Below are 27,015 nucleotides of genomic sequence, written 5' to 3'. Positions count from 1 at the left end.
TGATCTCAGCGTCGCTAGTGGATAAAATAGAACGAATTTTAGCGATATTACGGAGATGAAAGAAGGCCGTTTTAGTAACACTCTTAATGTGTGATTCAAAGGAGAGAGTTGGGTCGAAGATAATACCCAGATTCTTTACTGAGTCGCCTTGTGTAATTGTTCGGTTGTCAAATGTTAAGGTGGTATTATTAAATAAATGTCGGTGTTTAGCAGGACCGATAATCAGCATTTCCGTTTTCTTGGCGTTGAGTTGCAAGAAGTTAGCGGACATCCATTGTTTAATTTCATTAAGACACGCCTCCAGCTGACTACAATCCGGCGTGTTGGTCAGCTTTAGGGGCATGTAGAGTTGGGTGTCATCAGCATAACAATGAAAGCTAACACCGTATTTGCGTATGATGTCGCCTAGCGGCAGCATGTAAATACTAAAGGGTGCAGGGCCAAGAACCGAACCCTGAGGAACTCCGCACGTTACCTTAACATAGTCCGAGGTCACATTATTATGGGAGACGCACTGCATCCTGTCAGTAAGATAAGAGTTAAACCACGACAAAGCTAAGTCTGACATACCAATACGTGTTTTGATACGCTCTAATAAAATATTATGATCGACGGTATCGAAAGCAGCGCTAAGATCAAGAAGCAGCAACATAGATGACGCATCAGAATCCATCGTTAGCAGTAGATCATTAGTCATTTTTGCGAGGGCTGTCTCCGTAGAGTGATTTGCCCTGAAACCGGATTGAAAAGGTTCACAGAGATTGTTAGACACTAAGTGTTCATTTAGCTGCTGTGCGACAATTTTTTCGAGGATTTTCGAAATAAAGGGAAGGTGGGACACCGGTCGGTAGTTTACCATGAGGTCAGGATCAAGGTTAGGTCTTTTGAGCAGAGGATGAATAACCGCTTTCTTGAATGCTAGGGGAACAGTGCCAGAGGAAAGTGATAAGTTTATAATATTTAGCACTGATGGACCTAATAATACAAAAAGCTCCTTGATAAGTTTCCCAGGAAGTGGGTCAAGTAAACATGTTGTTTGTTTTATCCCACTTACACGCCGTAATAGTAATAGTAATAACTTGCTTGATGTACAGCTTAAATTGTTCAACAGTCCGGGGTCTCCGTTGTCGGATTTAGACACTTCATAATGCGCCACACATTTTCAATGGGAGACAGGTCTGGACTACAGGCAGGCCAGTCTAGTACCTGCACTCTTTTACTATGACGCCACGTTGTTGTAACACGTGGCTTAGCATTGTCTTGCTGAAATAAGCAGGGGCGTCCATGAAAAAGACGTTGCTTGGATGGCAACATATGTTGCGCCAAAACCTGTACGTACCTTTCAGCATCAATGGTGCCTTCACAGATGTGTAAGTTACCCATGCCTTGGGCACTAATACACCCCCATACCATCACAGATGCTGGCTTTTGAACTTTGCGCCTATAACAGTCCGTATGGTTATTTTCCTCTTTGGTCCGGAGGACACGACGTCCACTGTTTTCAGAAACAATTTGAAATGTAGACTCAGACCACAGAAAACTTTTTCACTTTGCATCAGTCCATCTTAGATGAGCTCGGACCCAGCGAAGCCGGCGACGTTTCTGGGTGTTGTTGATAAATGGCTTTCGCCTTGCATAGTAGAGTTTTAATTTGCACTTACAGATGTAGCGACCAACTGCAGTTACTGACAGTGGTTTTCTGAAGTGTTCCTGAGCCCATGTGGTGATATCCTTTACACACTGATGTCACTTTTTGATGCAGTACCGCCTGAGAGATCGAAGGTCACGGCCTTGCCGCTTACAGGCAGTGATTTCTACAGATTCTCTGAACCTTTTGATGATATTACGGACGTAGATGGTGAAATTCCTAAATTCCTTGCAATAGCTTGTTGAGAAATGTTGTTCTTAAACTGTTGGACAATTTACTCACGCATTTGTTCACAAAGTGGTGACCCTCGCCCCATCCTTGTTTGTGAATGACTGAGCATTTCATGGAAGCTGCTTTAATACCCAATCATGGCACCCACCAGTTCCCAATTAGGCTGCTCATCCGTGGGATGTTCCAAATAAGTGTTTGATGAGCATTTCTCAACTTTCTCAGTCTTTTTTGCCACTTGTGCCAGCTTTTTCGAAACATGTTGCAGTCATCAAATTCCAAATGAGCTAATATTTGCAAAAAATAACAAAGTTTGAACGTTAAGTATCTTGTCTTTGCAGTCTATTCAATGGAATATAGGTTGGACAGGATTTGCAAAACATTGTATTCTGTTTTTATTTACCATTTACACAAGGTGTCAACTTCACTGGTTTGGGGTTTTGTATATTTTGTCTACTGTATCAAAATCCATGTCGTGAATTATTGACCTGTTCAAGGCTGTAATTAGCCAACTACTATGCTTTAGTTTTTGAAATGTCGCACATTTTGCCAACTTCACCGGTTTTGGATTTTGTATAACAAAGGGGTGATGGATCAACTTTTTATTCAATGACAAAGTCACAAACAACAACGAGCTGAACTGTTGGTCAAACGTCTCGGTTTGCTGCGGTAAAACGGGCCAGGGGGCTGGAAAGTGTCGACAACGCTGTGGATACCTCCTGAATGTTTCGAATCACACATCACATCAGGGACGGCGTGGCGCAGTGGAAGAGTGGCCGTTCACAACCCGAGTGTCCCTGGTTCAATCCCCACCTAGTGCCAACCTCGTCATGTCCGTTGTGTCCTGAGCAAGACACTTCACCCTTGCTCCTGATGGGTGCTGGTTAGCGCCTTGCATGGCAGCTCCCTCCATCAGTGTGTGAATGTGTGTGTGAATGGGTAAATGTGGAAGTAGTGTCAAAGCGCTTTGAGTACCTTGAAGGTAGAAAAGCGCTATACAAGTACAACCCATTTATCATTTATTTATCACTTGTCCATTGCCTTTGTTTGGACTCCTGTTGATCTAGTAAAACTAGAACATTCTGTAAATAGGCTAAAAACCCTCATTTAAAAAGTACACTAGAGAGCGATCAGCCCGCCCACAATGGCTGGTTTACCAGGCACACAATGACTGGTCTACCAGGCACACAATGGCTGGTCTACCAGGCACACAATGGCTGGTTGAAATGTTCGTACACTGAGAAATGGTTTCGTACTACAAAGCATATTTTTTATTTGGTCTGAGGTTTGTAAATCGAGGTTCCACGGTATAGGGTCCCTGTAAATACTTTTTTTTTTTTTAAACGCATAAATGGGAAAAATACAACAAAATTAAAAAAAGGCCTTTTTAGAAAATAAGAAAAAAATACGTAAAATTAGCCAAAATATTCTTAGATTTTTCAGTATATGGCCCTGAATATAATTCACTTCACTGAGTGGGAAAGAATGTTGTTGGTTAATGTTAAAAGGCTGCAAAGATGTTGTAATAGGAAACAAACATGTTCAATAGGATTAAGGATGATAATTATCAATAATTATACTCCAGTATCCAGAACTGCTTTGTTGATGTTCTGGGAATAGATGGCGACAGACCAGACATTTGAGGTCCTCAACATTTTTGGGCTACAAGCTGACCTCACCCTCTCACAATGTGAATGGACTATGGAGCAACCATTTTGAATACATCAGTGGCAGTCGAGTGTGTGTGTGTGTGTGTGTGTGTGTGTGTGTGTGTGTGTGTGTGTGTGTGTGTGTGTGTGTGTGTGTGTGTGTGTGTGTGTGTGTTCTGGCAATGCTTACTTAATGGGGACATCGCTCTGTTTACACAGTCACCTTTGTGGGACCTCTGATGGTATGGGGACAAAAAAACAGGTCCCCTAAAGGGAAACCTTTTTAAATGATAGTCAGATCCATTCTGAAGATGCCTAAGTGATTTTTAAGCTTTGGCCCATAAAAGATGTTTACTGGTTAGTTTGAGTGTGAGACATTTGCACAGCAGTGCAAATGCAGTGCATTTCTGTGGTTTAAGGTAAGATAAGATAATCCTTTATTGATCCCACAACAGAAAATTTGGATTCCTTTGTTTACGTGTTTCAAATATTTGTAAAAGAGAAAATGTATTTTCTTGAAAAGTGGAACATTTGTTATCCTGGCATTAATAGTACTGTGATTCTGTATGATATCCATCCTTAGTTAAAACTAATATATTTTTCCAAAAACTAAATCTGGTTTAGTGTTCCTTAGGATGACATTTTCATACAGCATGATTATAAAACATTATTACCTTAAAGTATGATTCACATTCAGAATTTTCCATCCTTCTATATATGGTAGTTGGAGTTGCAGACAACTTCATTACTGCTAAATAGCAGTTTTCAGTAATGTCACAGAAGATGCAGGATTTGCTTTAACACATGGGTGTCAAACTCTGGCCCGCGGGCCGCACCGTAACACAACAGAACAAATACCCAGAACCCTTTGCAGCACTAACTCTTCCGGGACGCTACAAGGTGTGTGTGTGTGTGGGGGTGGGAGTTTGGTGGTAGCAGGGGTGTATTTTGTAGCGTCCCAGAAGAGTTAGTGCTGCAAAAGATTCTGGGTATTTGTTCTGTTGTGTTTATGTTGTGTTACGGTGCGGATGTTCTCCCGAAATGTGTTTGTCATTCTTGTTTGGTGTGGATTCACAGTGTGGCGTATATTTCTAACAGTGTTAAAGTTTTTTTTAATGGCACCCTCAGTGTAACCTGTATCGCTGTTGATGAAGTATGCGTTGCATTGACTCGTGTGTGTGTACAGAAGCCGCACATATCTTGTGACTGGGTCTGAACGATGTTAGAATGGATGAAAAGCGGACGTGACGGTATCTCGTAGAGTACGTTAAAGGCAGTGCATTTAAGGCACGCCCCCAAGACTGTAGTGATGGGATCTGCAGTTCTTTTGACTGTACTGAATCACTAGAATCAGTTCCTTAAATTGAGTCGTTCAAAAAATTTGTTCAACCAACCCCCCCCACCCCAAAAATAGGGGGGGGGGGGGGAGCGTGCGTAGTACAGTACAGTGCACACATTCGCGAGAGAAGCAGCAAATAGGGTGAACGCTAGTCCCTACACAGCTCTGTGCATGCAGTACACCAGGCAGTGAGTGACTGACACAGCGCCACAATCAGCACAGTTCAGTATGTGAACCTGAATCACTTCTGCAGCAGCAGTTCTGTGTGCAGGTCGGCGAATCATGAGTCAGTCAGTAACAGCTTCCCCAGCGGCAGATCTCGGTGTGTGTCAGTTCGCGAACGACACAAGCCCTCAGCACCCAATGAACGACGCGCACAATGACTGAACGAGAACCTCAATGTGACGTCCTCCTCCGCGACACAGGCAGTTCTCTGTGCCAGTTGGTTCGCGAGTCCTGATTCTGTCGTTCACTGAGTGATTCATGTCGTTAATCCGCGGTGAACGAATCGTTCGCTCAGTCCCTCCCCCCGCCCCCATGATGAGTAGCTGGCTGCGTCGTTCGCCGACGTCGAGGGTTCAGTGAGTCACAGAATGCGCCAGTTCCACTCATACCGGCATGGTCGCGGCAGAGCTCAACTGAACTGAGAAAGGAATGAATCAGTTCATGAAGTGATTCGGTTCAGTACGTTCACTCAAAAGATTTGTTCGTTCGCGAACGACACAACATTACAAGACTGTGGTCCGGGTGGACGAGATATAATGACTGATGAACACCTTCGTTCGATAATGAAGGTTGCCTCAGCTCAAAGCCTGAGCCCCGACATTAATGAACTAGCATCCAAGAAAAGATGGCAGGTATCTGGCTTGGGTACATCAGATTAGATCAGTGTGTTGCAAACTGAGCAGTTTAAAGTCCTGAATGGTTGTTTTATTCATTGTTATTTTATTTTCAAATGTATTAGCCTGTGGAAAAAGTTAATGTTGATATTTACCTCAGAAGGCTGCTAATAGAAAAGAGGCATTCAATTTGTATTTAAATTGTATTTGATATGCCATTGATATTTTTTGATTATTATTATTATTATTTGAAACTCGATTTTGCATGTCACTATAAAGTTATATAAGCCTTGCTTGTTCAATATTCAATGCAAAACTTGTTTGGGTCCCTATTACAAGGTTAATTTGTTCAACCTTGGCCCGCAGCTTTGTTCAGTTTTGGCCCACTCTGTATTTGAGTTTGACAACCCTGCTTTAACATTTAAGTGGTGAAACAATCCTATAAGAGGACAGCTGTAGTTCTGTATTCTGAGGATCATCTCATATTTAATTTGAACTTTTTTTTTTAAATGGTCCTCAGTAGTCACGTACACATTTGTGTGAATTATGCAAAATTATTTAAATTTAGTCCCCCATGAACCATATTACGGTAACTCTTTTTCCCCAGGGTCCCCAGTAAGAATGATCAGCACATTACTTCATCAATCCAGAGATTTAAAGACGTGTATGAGCTAACTGGGCAGTGGCCGTTTTACCAAAAAAAATGTTATGCCTCCACAACCTGTAGAAAGGGTGGTCCCCACAAGTGATGATCAAAAACTTGGTCCCCATTCCAAGTGATAACCAGAGTGTGTGTGTGTGTGTGTGTGTGTGTGTGTGTGTGTGTGTGTGTGTGTGTGTGTGTGTGTGTGTGTGTGTGTGTGTGTGTGTTCTGGCAATGCTTACTTAATGGGGACATCGCTCTGTTTACACAGTCAACTTTATGGGACCTCTGACGGTATGGGGACAAAAAAAACAGGTCCCCTAAAGGGAAACCTTTTTAAATGATAGTCAGATCCATTCTGAAGATGCCTGATGAAGATGATTTTTAATCTTTGACCCATAAAACATGTTTACTGGTTAGTTTGAGTGTGAGACATTTGCACAGCAGCCCAAATTGCATTTGTACAAATTTGTGTGAATTATGAAAAATTATTTAAATTTGGTCCCCATGAACCATATTAACTCTTTTTCCCCAGGGTCCCCAGTAAGAATGATCAGCACATTACTTCATCAATCCAGAGATTTAAAGACGTGTATGAGCTAACTGGGCAGTGGCCATTTTTCCTAATTTTTTTTATGCCCCCACAACCTGTAGAAAGGGTGGTCCTCACAAGTGATGATCAAAAACTTGGTCCCCATTCCAAATGATAACCAGTATGTGTGTGTGTGTGTGTGTGTGTGTGTGTGAGCCTCCAAAGGGCTGATTCCACTGTTTGGTTTTGGATGCTGCGTTAAAATGTATCTCTGGTTTTGAACAGGCTCCTGCCTCCAGCGGCCCGACGATGGCCTCCGCGAGGATCAAACTGCCGACACAGAAGAGGGAACGCTGGATCAAACTCTTTCCACTCCGATCACCACAGAGCGCAATTTGGACGCCGCCACGGAAAATTGCATCAGCACTCCAAGCCCGGCTTCTCACGGAGACATTCCCAACGGCACAGACACGCCAAGATGGAGTCCGGCATCCGCTCATCCGGACTTTACCGCGGATGAGGGTCGACCCCTGATAGGCCCGCCCCCGGACAGCATGGAGCTGGCGGTGTGGAGCCCAGAGGGCGTAGTAGACACTTGCCAAAGCGCGAGTGAGACGACAGGTGGCGGAGCGTGCTGCTGCAAGTGTCGATGCTGTCACAGCGGCAGAGTTCCCGCCTTCATCTCCGTGCTGGCGTCTCTTCTGTGTGCAGCCGGGATTCTCTATGCACTCTATTTCTACGTCCACATCAAACCGCCTGACTGCCCTGATGTGGGCAGTCGGGTGGTCTTCACCCTCTGCTGCTGCGTGGTGGCCGCCCTGCCCATCCTGCTCGGTAGGCACCGCTCACATCACACACCCAGCATATAGGATTACGAAAGGATTCGCTTTGTCTGGTCGTCTTGGAATCTTTTCCTGTCCTCTTTAATTTGCTGCACTTTCGACCTTAGCAGACGTCTCTTGGTGTCTCTGAGGAGGAGGAGCATCCTCTCATTGCCATGCACGCTTGAAATGGAAAGTACACTGAGAGGCTCCTTTGTCTCCCGGGCCTAATTGTTGCGGAATATTTGAATAATTTTCCAACGTCTGTCAGGAAGAGAGGACATCGCGTTTGTCTTTTCCTGACATTGTCGAGCCGGAGAGGCGTATTTGCATGTAGGCCATTCAAATGAAGGTACGGCGCTATCTCGGCTTTTGTCAGTCATACGTTCCAAAAGGTCAGGTATGAAAACCAAGCAAGCCAAAAACATTTTACATAAGAAATAATGTAAACTCAATTCATTTGTTCCAGACACCCACAAATATGAACACAAAACACATTTTATAGAGCATAAATATAGTTACATACATTTGATTATTTACGGGGAGGTGGGATGTGGTGGGGGGAGGGTGTTAGTCTAGTCCAGGGGTCGGCAACCCAAAATGTTGAAGGAGCCATATTGGACCAAAAATACAAAAACAAATCTGTCTGGAGCCGCAAAAAATTAAAAGCCATATTACATACAGATAGTGTGTCATGAGATATAAATTGAATTAAGATGACTTAAAGGGAACTAAATGACCTCAAATATACCTACAGATGAGGCATAATGATGCAATATGTACATATAGCTAGCCTAAATAGCATGTTAGCATCGATTAGCTTGCAGTCATGCAGTGACCAAATATGTCTGATTAGCACTCCACACAAGTCAATAACTTCAACAAAACTCACCTTTGTGCATTCATGCACAACGTTAAAAGTCTGGTGGACAAAATGAGACAGAAAGAAGTGGCATAAAACACGTCCTAGAAAGTCGGAGAAAGTTATAAATGTAAACAAACTACGGTGAGTTCAAGGACCGCCAAAATTAGTAGGACAAAACGGTGATCGCCAAATACTCGAATCAGTGAAGCATGTTTAATATAAACAGTGTGCTTTATAATAATTAGGGAGGTTTGTGTCATGTTTTTCCTCCTACAGAAACCATATTAAAACAAAGAAATATATTTTTTTCCCCTCATCTTTTTCCATTGTTCATACATTTTTGAAAAAGCTCCAGAGAGCCACTAGGGCGGCGTAAAGAGCCGCATGCGGCTCTAGAGCCGCGGGTTGCCGACCCCTGGTCTAGGGTTGTAGTTGCCTGGAGGTGTTCTTTTAGCGCGGTTTTGAAGGAGGGTAGTGATGCACTTTCTTTTACACCTGTTGGGAGTGCATTTCATATTGATGTGGCATAGAAGGAGAATGAGTTAAGACCTTTGTTAGATCGGAATCTGGGTTTAACGTGGTTAGTAGAGCTCCCCCTGGTATTGTGGTTATGGCGGTCATTTACGTTAAAGGGGAACATTATCACCAGACCTATGTAAGCGTCAATATATACCTTGATGTTGCAGAAAAAAGACCATATATTTTTTTAACCGATTTCCGAACTCTAAATGGGTGAATTTTGGCGAATTAAACGCCTTTCTATTATTCGCTCTCGGAGCGATGATGTCACGTTGTGAAGTCACATCGGGAAGCAATCCGCCATTTTCTCACTTTCGTCGGTGTGTTGTCGGAGCGTGTAACAACACGAACAGGGACGGATTCAAGTTGCACCAGTGGCCCAAAGATGCGAAAGTGGCAAGAAATTGGACGAAATTTGTTCAAAATTCGAGGCTGTGGGGAAAGCCGACGAAATGGTCAGTCGTTTGTTCCTCACACTTTACCGACGAAAGCTATGCTACGACAGAGATGGCAAGAATGTGCGGATATCCTGCGACACTCAAAGCAGATGCTGACATCAACTCCAAAACTGGACAGATCAGCTTTCAGGAAAAGAGAGCGGATGAGGGTATGTCTACAGAATGTATTAATTGATGAAAACTTTATTCATTACTCGCGGTTTTACGTAAATTATTATACATAAACTGTGTTTACCAATAATTTAGCTTAAAAACATTTATTTTTTTCAATCATTCGAGTACATTCGGCTAGTCTTGTGTAATGCAGTGTTTTGTGTCTATTTAGGTATGGTTAACCTGAGTGCTGAAATCGTGGAAAAATATATGTTCTTAGCGCGCCTGAAATGGGCTGTCTGCACTCTCAAAGTGCATGTTGTTGCCAAATGTATTTCATATGCTGTAAACCTAGTTCATAATTGTTAGTTTCCTTTAATGCCAAACAAACACATACCAATCGTTGGTTAGAAGGCGATCGCCGAATTGGTCCTCGCTTTCTCCCGTGTCGCTGCTGTCATGTCGTTTTCGTCGGTTTCGCTTACATACGGTTCAAACCGATATGGCTCAATAGCTTCAGTTTCTTCTTCAATTTTGTTTTCGCTACCTGCCTCCACACTACAACCATCCGTTTCAATACATGCGTAATCTGTTGAATCGCTTAAGTCGCTGAAATCCGAGTCTGAATATGAGCTAATGTCGCTATACCTTGCTGTTCTTTCCGCCATGTTTGTTTGTATTGGCATCACTGTGTGACGTCACAGGAAAATGGACGGGTGTATATAACGATGGTTAAAATCAGGCACTTTGAAGCTTTTTTTTAGGGATATTGCGTGATGGGTAAAATTTTGAAAAAAACTTTGAAAAATAAAATAAGCCACAGGGAACTAATTTTTTATGGTTTTAACCCTTCTGAAATTGTGATAATGTTCCCCTTTAAGGAAGTAGTTTGACATGTACTTCGGTATCAGGGAGGTGTAGCAAATTTTATAGACTAGGCTCAGTGCAAGTTGTTTTACTCTGTCCTCCACCCTGAGCCAGCCCACTTTGGAGAAGTGGGTAGGAGTGAGTTGTGATCTGGGGTGGAGGTCTAGAAGTAATCTGACTAGCTTGTTCTGGGATGTTTGGAGTCTAGATTTGAGGGTTTTGGAGGTACTGGGGTACCAGTCAGTCCTCCTCAACAGTTATTTTTAAGAAGTAGTAACATGTCAGCCTTCTCTGGGGCAAGGCATGCCCTTTCCTGGCTTATTGTGTCTCCAGCAGTTGAAAATATTCGCTCTGCTGGAGTGGAGGATGCCTGGAGTGGACACATGTATAATTAGAGGCCAGGTCAAAACAAGATGGGTAGTCGTAGTTGGATCTTAACAAAGTACATAAGTAATTAAGCTGCTACAGAAGCTAAAACCGGTAACCGAACCACTGAACAAAACATTGACAGATGTGACTGAGCAGGGCGCTAACTTGCTAATTAAGTAAAATTAGCCAGCAAGCTAAACTAGCGTTAGCTCACATGCCTACGACATGCCCAAAATGATTTACTTGACAATACATGTTTTAACACACAAAGGATGATTACTGTTAACATAGTAACCATTTATGTATTACCTGAAGTTATCGACGGTTGAGCAGTGTCCTTTTGAGATGACGACGACGATGCTGGTGTTGTAGAAGCCGGCTTTTATACACAGTACAGTTCTCCACCCTTAAGTTTGCTCTGTGCTTGATGATGTGCTTAATCATCTTAGACTTAGACAAACTGTAATGATCCACAAGGGAAATTATTCCACACAGTAGCTCAGTTACAATGATGGAAAGTGTAAGGATGGAAAGGACAATGCAGGTATAAATAGACTAAATATAGCGATATAAAATATAACATATATACTAGAGATGTCCGATAATATCGGCAGGCCGATATTATCGGCCAATATATGCGTTAAAATGTAATATCGGAAATTATCGGTATCGTTTTTTTAATTATCGGTATCATTATCGATTTTTTTTTAATTAAATCAACATAAATAACACAAGATACACTTACAATTAGTGCACCAACCCAAAAAACCTCCCTCTCCCATTTACACTCATTCACACTCATTCACACAAAAGGGTTGTTTCTTTCTGTTATTAATATTCTGGTTCCTACATTATATATCAATATATATCAATACAGTCTGCAAGGGATACAGTCCGTAAGCACACATGATTGTGCGTGCTGCTGGTCCACTAATAGTACTAACCTTTAACAGTTAATTTGACTCATTTTCATTAATTACTATTTTCTATGTAGCTGTTTTTATATTGTTTTACTTTCTTTTTTATTCAAGAAAATGTTTTTAATTTATTTATCTTATTTTATTTTATTAAGTTTTTTTTAAAGTACCTTATCTTCACCATACCTGGTTGTCCAAATTAGGCATAATAATGTGTTAATTCCACGACTGTATACTGTATATCGGTTGATAACGGTATCGGTTGGACAATATCGGATATCAGCAAAAAGCCATTATCGGACATCCCTAATACATACGTAATATTTACATAAAATATGTACAGTATATTATGTCTATATCATATATACAATATATAACAATTACCATGTACAATATTACAGTATATGTGACAGCTGCAGCATAAAATAGAGAGTAAATCCAGCAGAAAATAGAAAATAGACATTTAAAAACAAAGAGAGGTAGCTAACATGTCAGGTGTCAGGTAATAGACAGATATCATCTATTGTTGTATGGCGAGTGATTATCCTACTGGATGGAGTGTGGAATGAAGGAGTTCTTGAATCGGACACTGTGGGAAGGAAGCTGAAGGAGCCTGTTAGAGTATGAACTCCGCTGTCCCTCAATTGTCAGGTGGAGTGTGTGGGCAGGATTGTCCATGATGGCGAGCAGTTTGTCCAGTGTCCTTCTATCCCTCACTGACACAAACGCCTCCAACTGCGTGCCAATAGTTTGACCAACTTCTGGCAAAAACCGAATCCCACGAAAAGTTGGGCGTACAAAAACCGAGTTGATTGATTGATTGAAACTTTTATTAGTAGATTGCACAGTACAGTACATATTCCGTACATTTGACCACTAAATGGTAACACCCGGATAAGTTTTTCAACTTGTTTAAGTCGGGGTCCACGTTAATCAATTCATAGCACTCGATTGTAGTAGCTACACTTGTTTAAGTCAGACTTTTACATCCCAAATGTTGTAGCCTGGACTTATTCATTGTTCTGTCATTCACACTCACAGTCACACCCCCCCAGACCACTTAGACCAGGGGTGTCAAACTCATTTTAGATGGGGGGCCACATGGAGAAAAATCTACTCCCAAGTGGGACGGGTAAAATCACGGCGCGATAACTTAAAAATAAACACAACTTCAAATTGTTTTCTTTGTTTAAAAATAGAACAAGCACATTCTGAAAATGTACAAATCATAATGTTTTTTGTTTTTTTTTACATTTATATGTTGTGGTTAATAGTATTCTACCTTTATTGGTCGTCATTTATACTTTCTGAATAAATCATGTGATAATGTTCATCAGTCAACTCATTGGTGTAAATTTTCAATCCATCAAGATAAAAAAAATTATATCAAAATCAAATTACAGGATGTTATTTTTGTAGTTTGCTCATTTTCCTCGACTGGTGCACTAACATCATGGGTAGGGATGTCCGATAATGGCTTTTTTGCAGATATCCGATATTCTGATATTGTCCAACTCTTAATTACCGATTCCGATACCACCTGATACCGATATATACAGTCGTGGAATTAACACATTATTATGCCTAATTTTGTTGTGATGCCCTGCTGGATGCATTAAACAATGTAACAAGGTTTTCCAAAATAAATCAACTCAAGTTATGGAAAAAAATGCCAACATGGCACTGCCATATTTATTATTGAAGTCACAAAGTGCATTATTTTTTTTAACATGCCTCGAACAGCAGCTTGGAATTTGGGACATGCTCTCCCTGAGAGAGCATGAGGAGGTTGAGGGGGGTGGGGTTGAGATGGGGGGGGGTTGCGGGGGATGTATGTTGTAGCATCCCGGAAGAGTTAGTGCTGCAAAGGGTTCTGGGTATTTGTTCTGTTGTGTTTATGTTGTGTTACAGTGCGGCTGTTCTCCCGAAATGTGTTTGTCATTCTTGTTTGGTGTGGGTTCACAGTGTGGCGCATATTTGTAACAGTGTTAAAGTTGTTTATACGGCCACCCTGAGTGTGACCTGTATGGCTATTGACCAAGTATTCACTTGTGTGTGTGAAAAGCAGTAGATATTATGTGACTGGGCCGGCACGCAAAGGCAGTGCCTTAAAGGTTAATTGGCGCTCTGTACTTCTCCCTATGTCCGTGTACCACTCCGTACGGTGGCGTTTTAAAAAGTCATACATTTTATTATTTGAAACAGTTACCGATAATTTCCGATATTACATTTTAAAGCATTTATCGGCCGATAATATCGGCAGTCCGATATTATCGGACATCTCTAATCATGGGGTTTATTTTTTTTACATATGTAGCATTATCTACAAAGAATTGCTATTGAGACATCTAGTGGAAACATTTAGAACAGCAGTTTCTTTCATTAAAATATTTACGCTCATTTTTATTCTTGGCAAACTCATCCCGCGGGCCGGATAAAACCTGTTCGTGGGCCTGATCCGGCCCTCGGGCCGTACGTTTGACACCCCTGATTTAGACTCTCCAATTTCCTTTTCTGGAAACCCACACATGCAAAATCAACACGGAGAGGCTAAGAGGTGAGATTGAAGCGTCTCGTTCTGAGGCAGACATGCAGACATATGCATCATCATTATCACAAGCAGTAGCTCTGAACCATTCATCAAAGCATTGTCTTGTCAGTGCTACAACTGGACCAAGTTCAAGTTAAATTCGAAGATATTTGCCTCTCAGGCGAGCAGGCTTCACTTCATGCTCATAGACTAGGTAGTGTGTAGTCATACTAGAGCTGTCCTATCTACTTAGTCTTTGTGGACATGCTGTAAGACTAGTGCTGTCTTTTTTAGTCTTTGATGACAGATACTGTATGTAGTCAGACCAGAGCAATGTTTTTTTTAGACTTTTTTTAAGGTCATATATTTAGTCAGAGAAAAAGATGTCCTACCGGGTATTTAAGGACATATCTAGTCAGACTATAACTGTCCTCCCTTGTCTTTGAGGACATGTCTAGTCAGACGGTTAGAGATGTATTTTCTAGTATTTTGCGTTAGAGCGGTTGTATTTAGACTCTGAGGACATACATAGTCAAACTAGAGCTGTCCTTTCTAGTGTTTTATTATGTGTAGTTAGAGACTAGAGCTTTCCTATCTACAAGTCTTTGAGGAGATATATAGTTAGACTAGAACTCCCTGCTTGGCACTCAGCATCAAGGGTTGGAATTGGGGGTTAAATCACCAAAAATGAATCCCGGGCGCGGCACCGCTGCTGCTCACTGCTCCCCTCACCTCCCAGGGGGTGAACAGGGGAATAGGTCAAATGCAGACGACAAATTTCACCACACCTAGTGTGTGTGTGACAATCATTGGTACTTTAACTTTAACTTTAACTTAACCTATTTAGTCTTTTGAGTACGTACATTATATAATCAGACCAAAGCTATCCTATCTGGTGTTTTGAGGACATGTTTACATAGTTGGACTACACCTGTCCTGTTTAGTCTTTGAGAACATATGTATAGTCAGAATAGAGTTACCCTTTCTAGTGTTTGATGACATGTAGTCAGAGAGAATAGAGCTGTCCTATCTCATTTTTGAATAAATACATAGACAAGAGTTGCACAATTTATCATCTGGGAATTTAGCTTTTCAGACTAGAGCTGCCCTATTTAGTCTTTGGGCATGTACACCGTACAGTATATAATCAGACTAAAGCTATCCTATGTGGTCTTTTCAGGACATATTTACATAGTCAGACTGGAGCTCTCCTATCGTGTCTTTGAGGACAACTTCAACTTATTTGTTTCAACTTTAGTGTTTAAGGACATACAGGTAAAAGCCAGTAAATTAGAATATTTTGAAAAACTTGATTTATTTCAGTAATTGCATTCAAAAGGTGTAACTTGTACATTATATTTATTCATTGCACACAGACTGATGCATTCAAATGTTTATTTCATTTAATTTTGATGATTTGAAGTGGCAACAAATGAAAATCCAAAATTCCGTGTGTCACAAAATTAGAATATTACTTAAGGCTAATACAAAAAAGGGATTTTTAGAAATGTTGGCCAACTGAAAAGTATGAAAATGAAAAATATGAGCATGTGCAATACTCAATACTTGGTTGGAGCTCCTTTTGCCTCAATTACTGCGTTAATGCGGCGTGGCATGGAGTCGATGAGTTTCTGGCACTGCTCAGGTGTTATGAGAGCCCAGGTTGCTCTGATAGTGGCCTTCAACTCTTCTGCGTTTTTGGGTCTGGCATTCTGCATCTTCCTTTTCACAATACCCCACAGATTTTCTATGGGGCTAAGGTCAGGGGAGTTGGCGGGCCAATTTAGAACAGAAATACCATGGTCCGTAAACCAGGCACGGGTAGATTTTGCGCTGTGTGCAGGCGCCAAGTCCTGTTGGAACTTGAAATCTCCATCTCCATAGAGCAGGTCAGCAGCAGGAAGCATGAAGTGCTCTAAAACTTGCTGGTAGACGGCTGCGTTGACCCTGGATCTCAGGAAACAGAGTGGACCGACACCAGCAGATGACATGGCACCCCAAACCATCACCCAACCATGCAAATTTTGCATTTCCTTTGGAAATCGAGGTCCCAGAGTCTGGAGGAAGACAGGAGAGGCACAGGATCCACGTTGCCTGAAGTCTAGTGTAAAGTTTCCACCATCAGTGATGGTTTGGGGTGCCATGTCATCTGCTGGTGTCGGTCCACTCTGTTTCCTGAGATCCAGGGTCAACGCAGCCGTCTACCAGCAAGTTTTAGAGCACTTCATGCTTCCTGCTGCTGACCTGCTCTATGGAGATGGAGATTTCAAGTTCCAACAGGACTTGGCGCCTGCACACAGCGCAAAATCTACCCGTGCCTGGTTTACGGACCATGGTATTTCTGTTCCAAATTGGCCCGCCAACTCCCCTGACCTTAGCCCCATAGAAAATCTGTGGGGTATTGTGAAAAGGAAGATGCAGAATGCCAGACCCAAAAACGCAGAAGAGTTGAAGGCCACTATCAGAGCAACCTGGGCTCTCATAACACCTGAGCAGTGCCAGAAACTCATCGACTCCATGCCACGCCGCATTAACGCAGTAATTGAGGCAAAAGGAGCTCCAACCAAGTATTGAGTATTGTACATGCTCATATTTTTCATTTTCATACTTTTCAGTTGGCCAACATTTCTAAAAATCCCTTTTTTGTATTAGCCTTAAGTAATATTCTAATTTTGTGACACACGGAATTTTGGATTTTCATTTGATGCCACTTCAAATCATCAAAATTAAATGAAATAAACATTTGAATGCATCAGTCTGTGTGCAATGAATAAATATAATGTACAAGTTACACCTTTTGAATGCAATTACTGAAATAAATCAAGTTTTTCAAAATATTCTAATTTACTGGCTTTTACCTGTGTATATACACAGTCAGACTAAAGCTGTCCTATCTAGTCTTTGAGGACATGTGTATAGTCAGAATTTTGCTGTCTTTTCTGGTGTTTGATGACATCTAGTCAGAGAGAGTAGAGCGGTCCTATCTAGTCTTTGAATAAATATACAGTCAGGCTAGAGTTGCCCTATTTATTTTTTGGAAATGTAGCTTACCAGACAAGCTGTCATTTTTAGTCTTTCAGGGCATTTATGGTCAAACTGGAGCTGTCCTATCTAGTCTTTGAAAGACATATGTATAGTCAGACTAGAGCTGTCCTAGCTTTTTGGGGGGAACATATAGCTTGTCAGATTCGAGCAGTCATCTTTGAGGACATATACGGTCAGACTAGAGCTGCCCTTTTTAGTCTTTGAGTACGTACACCGTACAGTATATAATCAGAGTAGAACTTTCCTAGCTGGTCTTTTGAGGACATATTTACATAGTCAGACTAGAGCTCTCCTATTTTGTCTTTGAGGACAACTACAACTTATTCTATTTGGTGTTTAAGGACATATATACATAGTCAGACTAGAGCTGTCCTATCTAGTCTTTGAGGACTTATGTATAGTCAGAATATAGCTGTCCTTTCTGGTGTTTGATGACATCTAGTCAGAGAGAGTAGAGCTGTCCTATCTATCCATCCATCCATCCATCTTCTTCCGCTTATCCGAGGTCGGGTCGCGGGGGCAGCAGCCTAAGCAGGGAAGCCCAGACTTCCCTCTCCCCAGCCACTTCGTCCAGCTCCTCCCAGGGGATCCCGAGGCGTTCCCAGGCCAGCCGGGAGACATAGTCTTCCCAACGTGTCCTGGGTCTTCCCCGTGGCCTCCTACCGGTCGGACATGCCCTAAACACCTCCTTAGGAAGGCGCTCGGGTGGCATCCTGACCAGATGCCCGAACCACCTCATCTGGCTCCTCTCGATGTGGAGGAGCAGCGGCTTTACTTTGAGCTCCCCCCGGATGACAGAGCTTCTCACCCTATCTCTAAGGGAGAGCCCCGCCACCCGGCGGAGGAAACTCATTTCGGCCGCTTGTACCCGTGATCTTGTCCTTTCGGTCATAACCCAAAGCTCATGATCTAGTCTTTGAATAAATATATAGTCAGGCTAGAGTTGCCCTTTTTTGGGGGGGGGAATGTAGCTTACCAGACTAGTTGTCATTTTTAGTCTTTCAGGACATATATGGTCAATCGAGAGCTGTCCTATCTAATCTTTGAAAGATATGTATAGTCGGAATAGAGCTGTCCTTTCTAGTGTTTTATAATATGTATTCAGAGAGAGTTGAGCTGTCCTATCCAATCTTTGAGGAAATATAGTCAGACTAGAGCTGTCCTAGCTTTTTTGGGGGGAACATAATAGCTTGTCAGATTCGAGCAGTCATCTTTGAGGACATATACGGTCAGACTAGAGCTGCCCTTTTTAGTCTTTAAGTACGTGAACCGTACAGTATATAATCAGATTAGAGCTTTCCTATCTGGTCTTTTCAGGACATATTTACATAGTCAGACTAGAGCTCTCCTATCGTGTCTTTGAGGACAGGTATAGTCTTGATAGAGCCTATCCAATTTGATTTTAAGGACTTATATACATACCATGAATTGATTAACGTGGACCCCAACTTAAACAAGATGAAAAACTTATTCGGGTGTTACCATTTAGTGGTCAATTGTACGGAATATGTACTGTACTGTGCAATCTACTAATAAAAGTTTCAATCAATCAATCAAAGTCAGAGTAGAGCGGTCCCATCTAGCCTTTGAGGACTTATGTATAGTCCTATACATAGAAAAGGAGATAAAATGTCTTCAAAGAGAACTTGAACAGTTGCGATCGTGTACATATTGATCATATGAACTATTGATCAAGAAAAATCATTCAAACAGATGAAGGACTCAGTCAGTACGATTTCAAGTTTATTCCAAACTGCTTTAGATGAATGCGGTCTGACATTGTTGAGTTGAGTTGAGTTGAGTTGAGTTGAGTTGAGTTGAGTTGAGTTGAGTTTGAGTTTGAGTTTATTTCGAACATGCAAGCATACAACATGATACATCACAATCTCCAGTTTCTCTTTTCAACATGTTCGAAAAGGAGTAGGAAGAAGCAGAGCTTATTTAATCCTACCCCTTTTCTTTTACATAAAAGTTGCTAAAACTTTTGTTCACTTCCTGTTCTCAATTTATTCACAATATACTCCGTGAGTAATCACAATAAAAATAAATAAATAAATAATAATTGGTGAAGTAAGTTACATTTCATATGATGAGATAAGTAAGATTATTTTGAGAGTGAAAGAATGAAAGAATGGATGAATTAAATAAATTCAGAATGTTTATCATGGTTCTTCTTCTTTGTACTTTGTAAACACTTTAAGTTTGAAGAGTTTCTTGAAGTGGATCATATTAGTACATTGTTTGATTGCTTTGCTTAATCCATTCCATAATTTAATTCCACATACTGATATACTGAAGGTCTTCAGTGTTATACGTGCGTACAAATGTTTTAAATTACATTTCTCTTTAAGATTATATTTCTCCTCTTTTTTTGAGAATAATTGTATATTCTTCGGTAGTAGGTTATAGTTTGCTTTGTGTATAATTTTAGCTGTTTGCAAATTCACTATGTCGTGGAATTTCAGTATTTTCAATTCAATAAATAAAGGGTTTGTATGTTCTCTATATCCAACATTATGTATTATTCTAACTGATCTTTTTTGTAACACCGTTAATGAATGAAGTGTACTTTTGTAATTATTTCCCCATATTTCTACACAGTAACTCAGATATGGTAACACGAGTGAGCAGTAGAGAATATTAAGTGATTTTTTGTCTAGAACATGTTTTGCTTTATTCATTATTGACGTGTTTCTTGCTACTTTATGTTGTATATTTTTTACGTGAGATTTCCATTTCAATTTATCATCAATCATTATACCTAGAAATTTGTTTTCATTTACTCTTTCAATTTCTATTCCGTCTATTTGTATTTGTGTTTGACTTTCTCTTCTACTGTTACCAAATAGCATTATTTTAGTTTTACTGAGATTCAACGATAGTCTGTTTTTGTCAAACCATCTTTTTAATTTGTTAATTTCTTCTGTTATTATTTGTATTATCTTCTGTGTGTTCTCTCCTGAACAAAACACTGTTGTATCATCCGCAAATAATACTAACTTTAAATCTTTGGTAACTTTACAAATGTCATTTATATAGAGATTGAATAATTTAGGTCCTAGTATTGATCCCTGAGGTACACCACAGGATATATTTAGCGTTGTAGACGTGTGTTCGCCTAGCTTCACGTATTGTTTCCTGTTCATTAGATAACTTCTTATCCAGTTTAAGACTAATCCTCTGATGCCATATCGTTCTAGTTTTTTGATTAAAATATTGTGATTAATTGTGTCAAATGCTTTAGTTAGATCCATAAACACTGCTGCCGCACATTTTTTACTATCTATTGCATTGGTAATTTCTTCTGTAATTTCAATTAAAGCCATCGAAGTTGAAACATTAGCTCTATATCCATATTGGTTCTCTTCGAGTATTCTATTTTTATTTATGAAACTCTCTAATCTATTATTGAACAGTTTTTCAATGATTTTAGAAAATTGTGGAAGTAAAGAAACATGTCTATAGTTTGTAAATTGATGTTTGTCGCCTGTCTTGTAAATTGGTGCAACTTTAGCTATTTTCATTTAGTTTGGAAATTTACCTGTTTGAAATGATAGGTTACTAATATACATTAATGGTCCTGAGACCATTCCCAGATTGTGGACACCTGCTGACATGTTTTCTCTTGTTTCCTCCATCGGCGTCCAGCGATGCTCTCAGGTGCAGCGTGTCGCTTCTGCAGCGCCTCTTTTGGACGGCAAGAGTCACCGCCCAGGAGGCACGTGGCCCAGCAGCTGTTTGTCACGGCCTCCGTGGAGTTGCTGTTCCTCTACGTCCTCAACCTCATCGTCATGGCGGCCTTGCTGCCTCAACATGAGCTCAAGTTGGTACCGATCTTGGTCGCCATGTTCATCCTGGGAAGGTGAGGCTTTAGAAGTGTTTACAAGCATCACATGACATCACAATAAACCCTGTTCTGTAATCACAGGAATATTTGCAGTCACTTTCTGTACGTGAATACTGTGGTTTTTAGGAACAATTTGCATAGCTACACCAGTTTAGCACTGTTGGGCTCGCCGATACACATGAGGGTGCCTTTTAGCCTTGAAATGTAGATAACGGGTTCTTAAAAAGTCAAAAATCCAACACAGTATTTTTTGGACTATAGAACGCACCTGTATATAAGCCACACCCGCTAAATTTTAGAAGAAAAAAAGTAGAGATGTCCAATAATATTGGACTGCCAATATTATCGGACTGCCGATATTATCGGCCGATAAATGCTTTAAAATGTAATATCGGAAATTATCGGTATCTGTTTCAAAAAGTAAAATGTATGACTTTTTAAAACGCCGCTGTACGCAGTGGTATACGGACGTAGGGAGAAGTACAGAGCGCCAATTAACCTTAAAGGCACTGCCTTTGCGTGCCGGCCCAGTCACATAATATCTACGGCTTTTCACACACACAAGTGAATGCAAGGCATACTTGGTCAACAGCCATACAGGTCACACTGAGGGTGGCTGTATACACAACTTTAACACTGTTACAAATATGCGCCACACTGTGAACCCACACCAAACAAGAATGACAAACACATTTTGGGAGAACATAAGCACCGTAACACAACATAAACACAACAGAACAAATACCCAGAACCCCTTGCAGCACTAACTCTTCCGGGACGCTACAATATACACCCCTGCTACCCCCACACTTCAACCCCGCCCCCCCCTACCCCGCCCACCTCAACCTCCTCATGCTCTCTCAGGGAAAGCATGTCCCAAATTCCAAGCTGCTGTTTTGAGGCATGTTAAAAAAAAAGAATGCACTTTGTGACTTCATTAATAAATATGGCAGTGCCATGTTGGCATTTTTTTTTCCATAACTTGAGTTGATTTATTACTTCTCAGCTTTTTCATTGTTAAATGTACAAAATGTTTGTTCTGAATAAAATCCCACTTGTGGGGGGGAAAAAAATCCTGCTGCTTTGGCATTGAGCCGTAGACTGATCACCATACATATATATGTATATATATACATATATATGTATATATATATACATACATATGTATATATATCATATATATACATATATATGTATATATATATACACATATATATGTATATATATATATATATATATATATATATATATATATATATATATGTATATATATATATATATACATATATATGTATATATGTATGTGTATATATATATATATATATATATATATATATATATATATATATATATATATATATATATATATATATATTTATTCCTCGCGCACTAATTGACTGAAAAAGCATGCACTTGGCGCGATGATGTCATGTTATGGTTGGGAAAATGCATTTTTAGACAATATGATTTGCCTGAGCGGCGAGGAGACCTCGAGAGTAACAAGCGGTTGCCTTGTATATATATTTTTATCCCGGCCCCCGGCCAAAAAATGTTTTATTGTAATTTTGAAGAATTCATCTGAATGTGCATGAACTATTTCTGTTCAAAATTGTTAGAAATGTCACATATTAAATGTTTAAATATTAACTGTCAGTTTACTGTACTGTGCCAACTTTACTACTTTATGAGTACGTATTTTCTATTGTTTCATTAAAAAAAAAAAACAGCTAAGTCCATCCGTTTTAATTATGAGACACAATTTTGTCAAAGTCATGATTTTTTTTATTCATGCTTGAAATAAGAAATTATTACTTTAAAAAAGTAGTTTTATACTTGTGAGTGTTGACGACACAGCTTTGCAACAGTTGATATTCTAGTTTCAAGCATGTTTTACTCAATATAGGTAATAACATCTCAGCAACAAGCTGTAATATCTTACTGAGATCATTTAGGACCAAAACCCTTAAAACAAGTAAAACACTCTAACATAAAATCTGCTCAGTGAGAAGAATTATCTTATCAGACAGAAAATAAGCAAATATCACCCTTATTTGAGATATTTAATCTTACTTAGATTTCAGTTTTTGCAGTGCAGGGAGAGAAAGTAATAGAACCTCCATAGGCATTACTTTCATGTTTGCTATAGGAGTACTTCAAAACACTTCTTCAGCTGTTAATATCAGTTCATTCTCTTGTTTGTTGTCTTTCTCCCCCCCCCAACAGGCTTATTTACTGGGCGAGCCTGAATATGTGCGGCTCCTGGCGAGGCTTCGGCTCCGGCCTGACCGTCTTCCCTCTCCTGGCGATGGTGGCTCTCAATCTGTTCCTCCTGTACCGCCTGAATCTCAAAGAGCCGCTTTTCGTCTCCCAGGACGTGGTCTTCAACCAGGTCACGCCGTCTCCCTGGACCGGGGAGACGTCACAGAGCCCGAGCGGCAAACCAGACGCGCCGGCCACAGACTTCCTGGACTCCCAGTGAGGACGTTGCGCTCTCTTCTTTCAAAGGAGGAGATGGTTACGAAAATAAGTCATTCCTGTGGTCCGCAGTCCGGCAAAGCTACACATGTTGCCACCATAAACTCTTTGTCCTTGACGACTTGTGATTTAACTCCTCCTAAACTGGACTTTTATTTTTTTTTTATTGTTTATTTTTTGAAACCCGAGAGCTCCTTGCCTGCTTGTGGTGGAGGACTCCTTTGAACCAACACATGTCCTTTCAAGCTTTTCCAGTACCTACAGTATATTTAATGTCTTGAACTCTAAAAGTAGCTTAAAAGCTTCACTATATGTGTGGGCGAAAAATGGGTTGGACCTGCAAAAGCTATTACTTCTCAGCTTTTTCATTGTTAAATGTACAAAATGTTTGTTCTGAATAAAATCCCACTTGTGGGGGGGAAAAAATCCTGCTGCTTTGGCATTGAGCCGTAGACTGAGGACTTATTTTAGGAGAAACGTGTTTTTGTGTGCAGCGTTGGAACTGTCTTTGTGTGCTCCCTCTCCGCCATCGAAGTCTCTGCGGGATTCGTGTTAAGAGGCTGGAGTATTCTGTCACAGGGTGTGGCCAGGTGCCAATCAGCTGCAGCTGAGGGGACACAGCACTCAGGGAAACAAGCAGGAAATATAACCAAAATAAGAGCGCTTACAGGAAATAAAGACAGACAGAGGAAAAACTCAAAACATAACTAAACTGTCAGTGACAAATCTGACAGAAGCCCCCCTTCCCACAACGGATACCAGACGTTCTAGAACCCCCCCCCCCTCCAAAAAAGAAAAGAAAACCGTCCAAAGTCACGGGAGGGTGGAGGGAGGACAAGGCGGTGGGCCGCCAGGCCAAGTGTCCCCGCAACTAGTGGGGAAGAGTCAGGTTGCGACGGCGAGTTGAACGCCGCCGCAATTTGCGAGGCGATCGCCCGTGAAACGACCACATCCGTGGCCGACAAGAGTATGGTGGCGCCCTCTGCTGGCCCACCGGAGAGGGTGGTGGCGACCCCTGCTGGCCCACCGGAGAGGATGGTGGCGACCCCTGCTGGTCCACCGGAGAGGATGGTGGCGACCCCTGCTGGTCCACCGGAGAGGATGGTGGCGACCCCTGCTGGCCCACCGGAGAGGATGGTGGCGACCCCTGCTGGCCCACCGGAGAGGATGGTGGCGACCCCTGCTGGTCCACCGGAGAGGTTGGTGGCGACCCCTGCTGGTCCACCGGAGAGGATGGTGGCGACCCCTGCTGGTCCACCGGAGAGGATGGTGGCGACCCCTGCTGGTCCACCGGAAAGGATGGTGGCGACCCCTGCTGGTCCACCGGAGAGGGTGGTGGCGACCCCTGCTGGTCCACCGGAGAGGGTGGTGGCGACCCCTGCTGGTCCACCGGAGAGGGTGGTGGTGACCCCTACTGGCCTACCGGAGAGGATGGTGGCGACCCCTGCTGGTCCACCGGAGAGGTTGGTGGCGACCCCTACTGGTCCACCGGAGAGGATGGTGGCGATCCCTGCTGGTCTACCGGAGAGGATGGTGGCGACCCCTGCTGGTCCACCGGAGAGGACGGTGGCGACCCCTGCTGGTACACCGGAGAGGACGGTGGCGACCCCTGCTGGTACGCCGGAGAGGACGGTGGCGACCCCTGCTGGTCCGCCGGAGAGTATGGTGGCGACCCCTGCTGGCCCACCGGAGAGGATGGTGGCGACCCCTGCTGGTCCACCGGAGAGGATGGTGGCGACCCCTGCTGGTCCACCGGAGAGGATGGTGGCGACCCCTGCTGGTCCACCGGCCCACCGGAGATGATGGCGCCATAGGTTGCAGACCCACCGGAGATGATGGCGCCGTAGGTTGCAGACCCACCGGAGATGATGGCGCCGTAGGTTGCAGACCCACCGGAGATGATGGTGGCGTCTGCCGACCCACCGGACTGCATGGTGGCGTCTGTTGCAGACCCACTTGTGTGAGGAGTAGCTGTGCCTCCTCAGCTGCACAGCTACTCATAGCCACCCCCCCCCCCCCTCAAGGGACGGATCCCAGACGTCCCCAGATAGGCCCACAGACGACAGGGGTGGGTGGGAGAGGGCTTGAAAAGCGACCGAACTTTTCTTTAATTTAGCCATTATCCCAAGAATCCTGTCAAGCCTCTCCGCCATCGAAGTCTCTGCGGGATTCGTGTTAGGAGGCTGGAGTATTCTGTCACAGGGTGTGGCCAGGTGCCAATCAGCCACAGCTGAGAGGACACAACACTCAGGGAGACAAGCAGGAAATAGAACCAAAATAAGAGCGCTTACAGGAAATAAAGACAGACAGAGGAAAAACTCAAAACATAACTAAACTGTCAGTGACAAACCTGACACTCCCATGTTGCTCTCTGTTTATGCGGCACACAAAATGAGGCCTAACAAAAGTAGAATGATTAAAATAGGTCTAATTGCAGACAATTATTCTGACTCAATTAAATATTTTTAAGTAGACTTTGTCCAAGGAGCAGGTAAATCTCAGTCTAGGTCAGGGGTCGGCAACCCAAAATGTTGAAAGAGTCATATTGGACCAAAAATACGAAAAAGTAATCTGTTTGGAGACGCAAAAAATTAAAAGACTTATATAAGTGATAAATAAATGAGTTGTACTTGTATAGCGCTTTTCTACCTTCAAGGTACTCAAAGCGCTTTGACACTACTTCCACATTTACCCATTCACACACACATTCACACACTGATGGAGGGAGCTGCCATGCAAGGCGCTAACCAGCACCCATCAGGAGCAAGGGTGAAGTGTCTTGCTCAGGACACAACGGACATGACGAGGTTGGTACTAGGTGGGGATTGAACCAGGGACCCTCGGGTTGCGCACGGCCACTCTCCCACTGCGCCACGCCGTCCCTTAATCCGCCGTCCGTTATAATGAAGGCAACACATGATGTACGTGGCTAATTAGCTATATTAGCCTACTATCAAAGTGACTTTAAAAATCTTATATAAGTGTTATAATGAAGAAAACACATTATGTAAGTGTCTATATTAGTTATATTAGCCTACTATCAAAATGACTATGTGTCGCAGGCTGACGCAAATCTTCGTTGACAGAAATGTTGAAATGTAATATTTATTCTATGCATTTTTACAACATTGGAAAACATTAGTAAAACTTCCCAGAGGGTGAGCTAACTCCTGGAAATGACTGTCTTAAAATGACCAAAGGTATAGATGTGTGTGTCCAAGTTAAAGGAAACGGCAGGCTGTCTTCTTCTAATGGATTTATTGCAGTTTTTGCAAGCTGGCTAATGTTTGCTGTGGTCTGGAACTACATGGCACACAAAAAACTATGAGAA

At 42.0% G+C, this 27,015-nt stretch overlaps 1 protein-coding gene across 1 annotated transcript in view; it reads left to right on the top strand.

The window, feature by feature from the left end:
* Positions 1-24,093, top strand: part of LOC133616789 (uncharacterized) — a 36,911-nt gene extending 12,818 nt beyond the window's left edge. The window contains exons 3-5 of the mRNA XM_061976393.2: positions 7,164-7,712; positions 21,011-21,224; positions 23,433-24,093. Of these exons, the coding sequence (XP_061832377.2) occupies positions 7,164-7,712; positions 21,011-21,224; positions 23,433-23,688 (1,019 nt within the window). The 3' untranslated portion in view covers positions 23,689-24,093. The remainder of the gene's footprint in view (positions 1-7,163; positions 7,713-21,010; positions 21,225-23,432) is intronic.
* Positions 24,094-27,015: the final 2,922 nt, after the last annotated feature.

Source organism: Nerophis lumbriciformis, linkage group LG14, assembly GCF_033978685.3.
Source record: "Nerophis lumbriciformis linkage group LG14, RoL_Nlum_v2.1, whole genome shotgun sequence".
Taxonomy (NCBI): Eukaryota; Metazoa; Chordata; class Actinopteri; order Syngnathiformes; family Syngnathidae; genus Nerophis; species Nerophis lumbriciformis.
The sequence above is the reverse complement of the archived record's forward strand: the minus strand, read 5'-3'. Positions and strand labels throughout refer to the sequence as shown.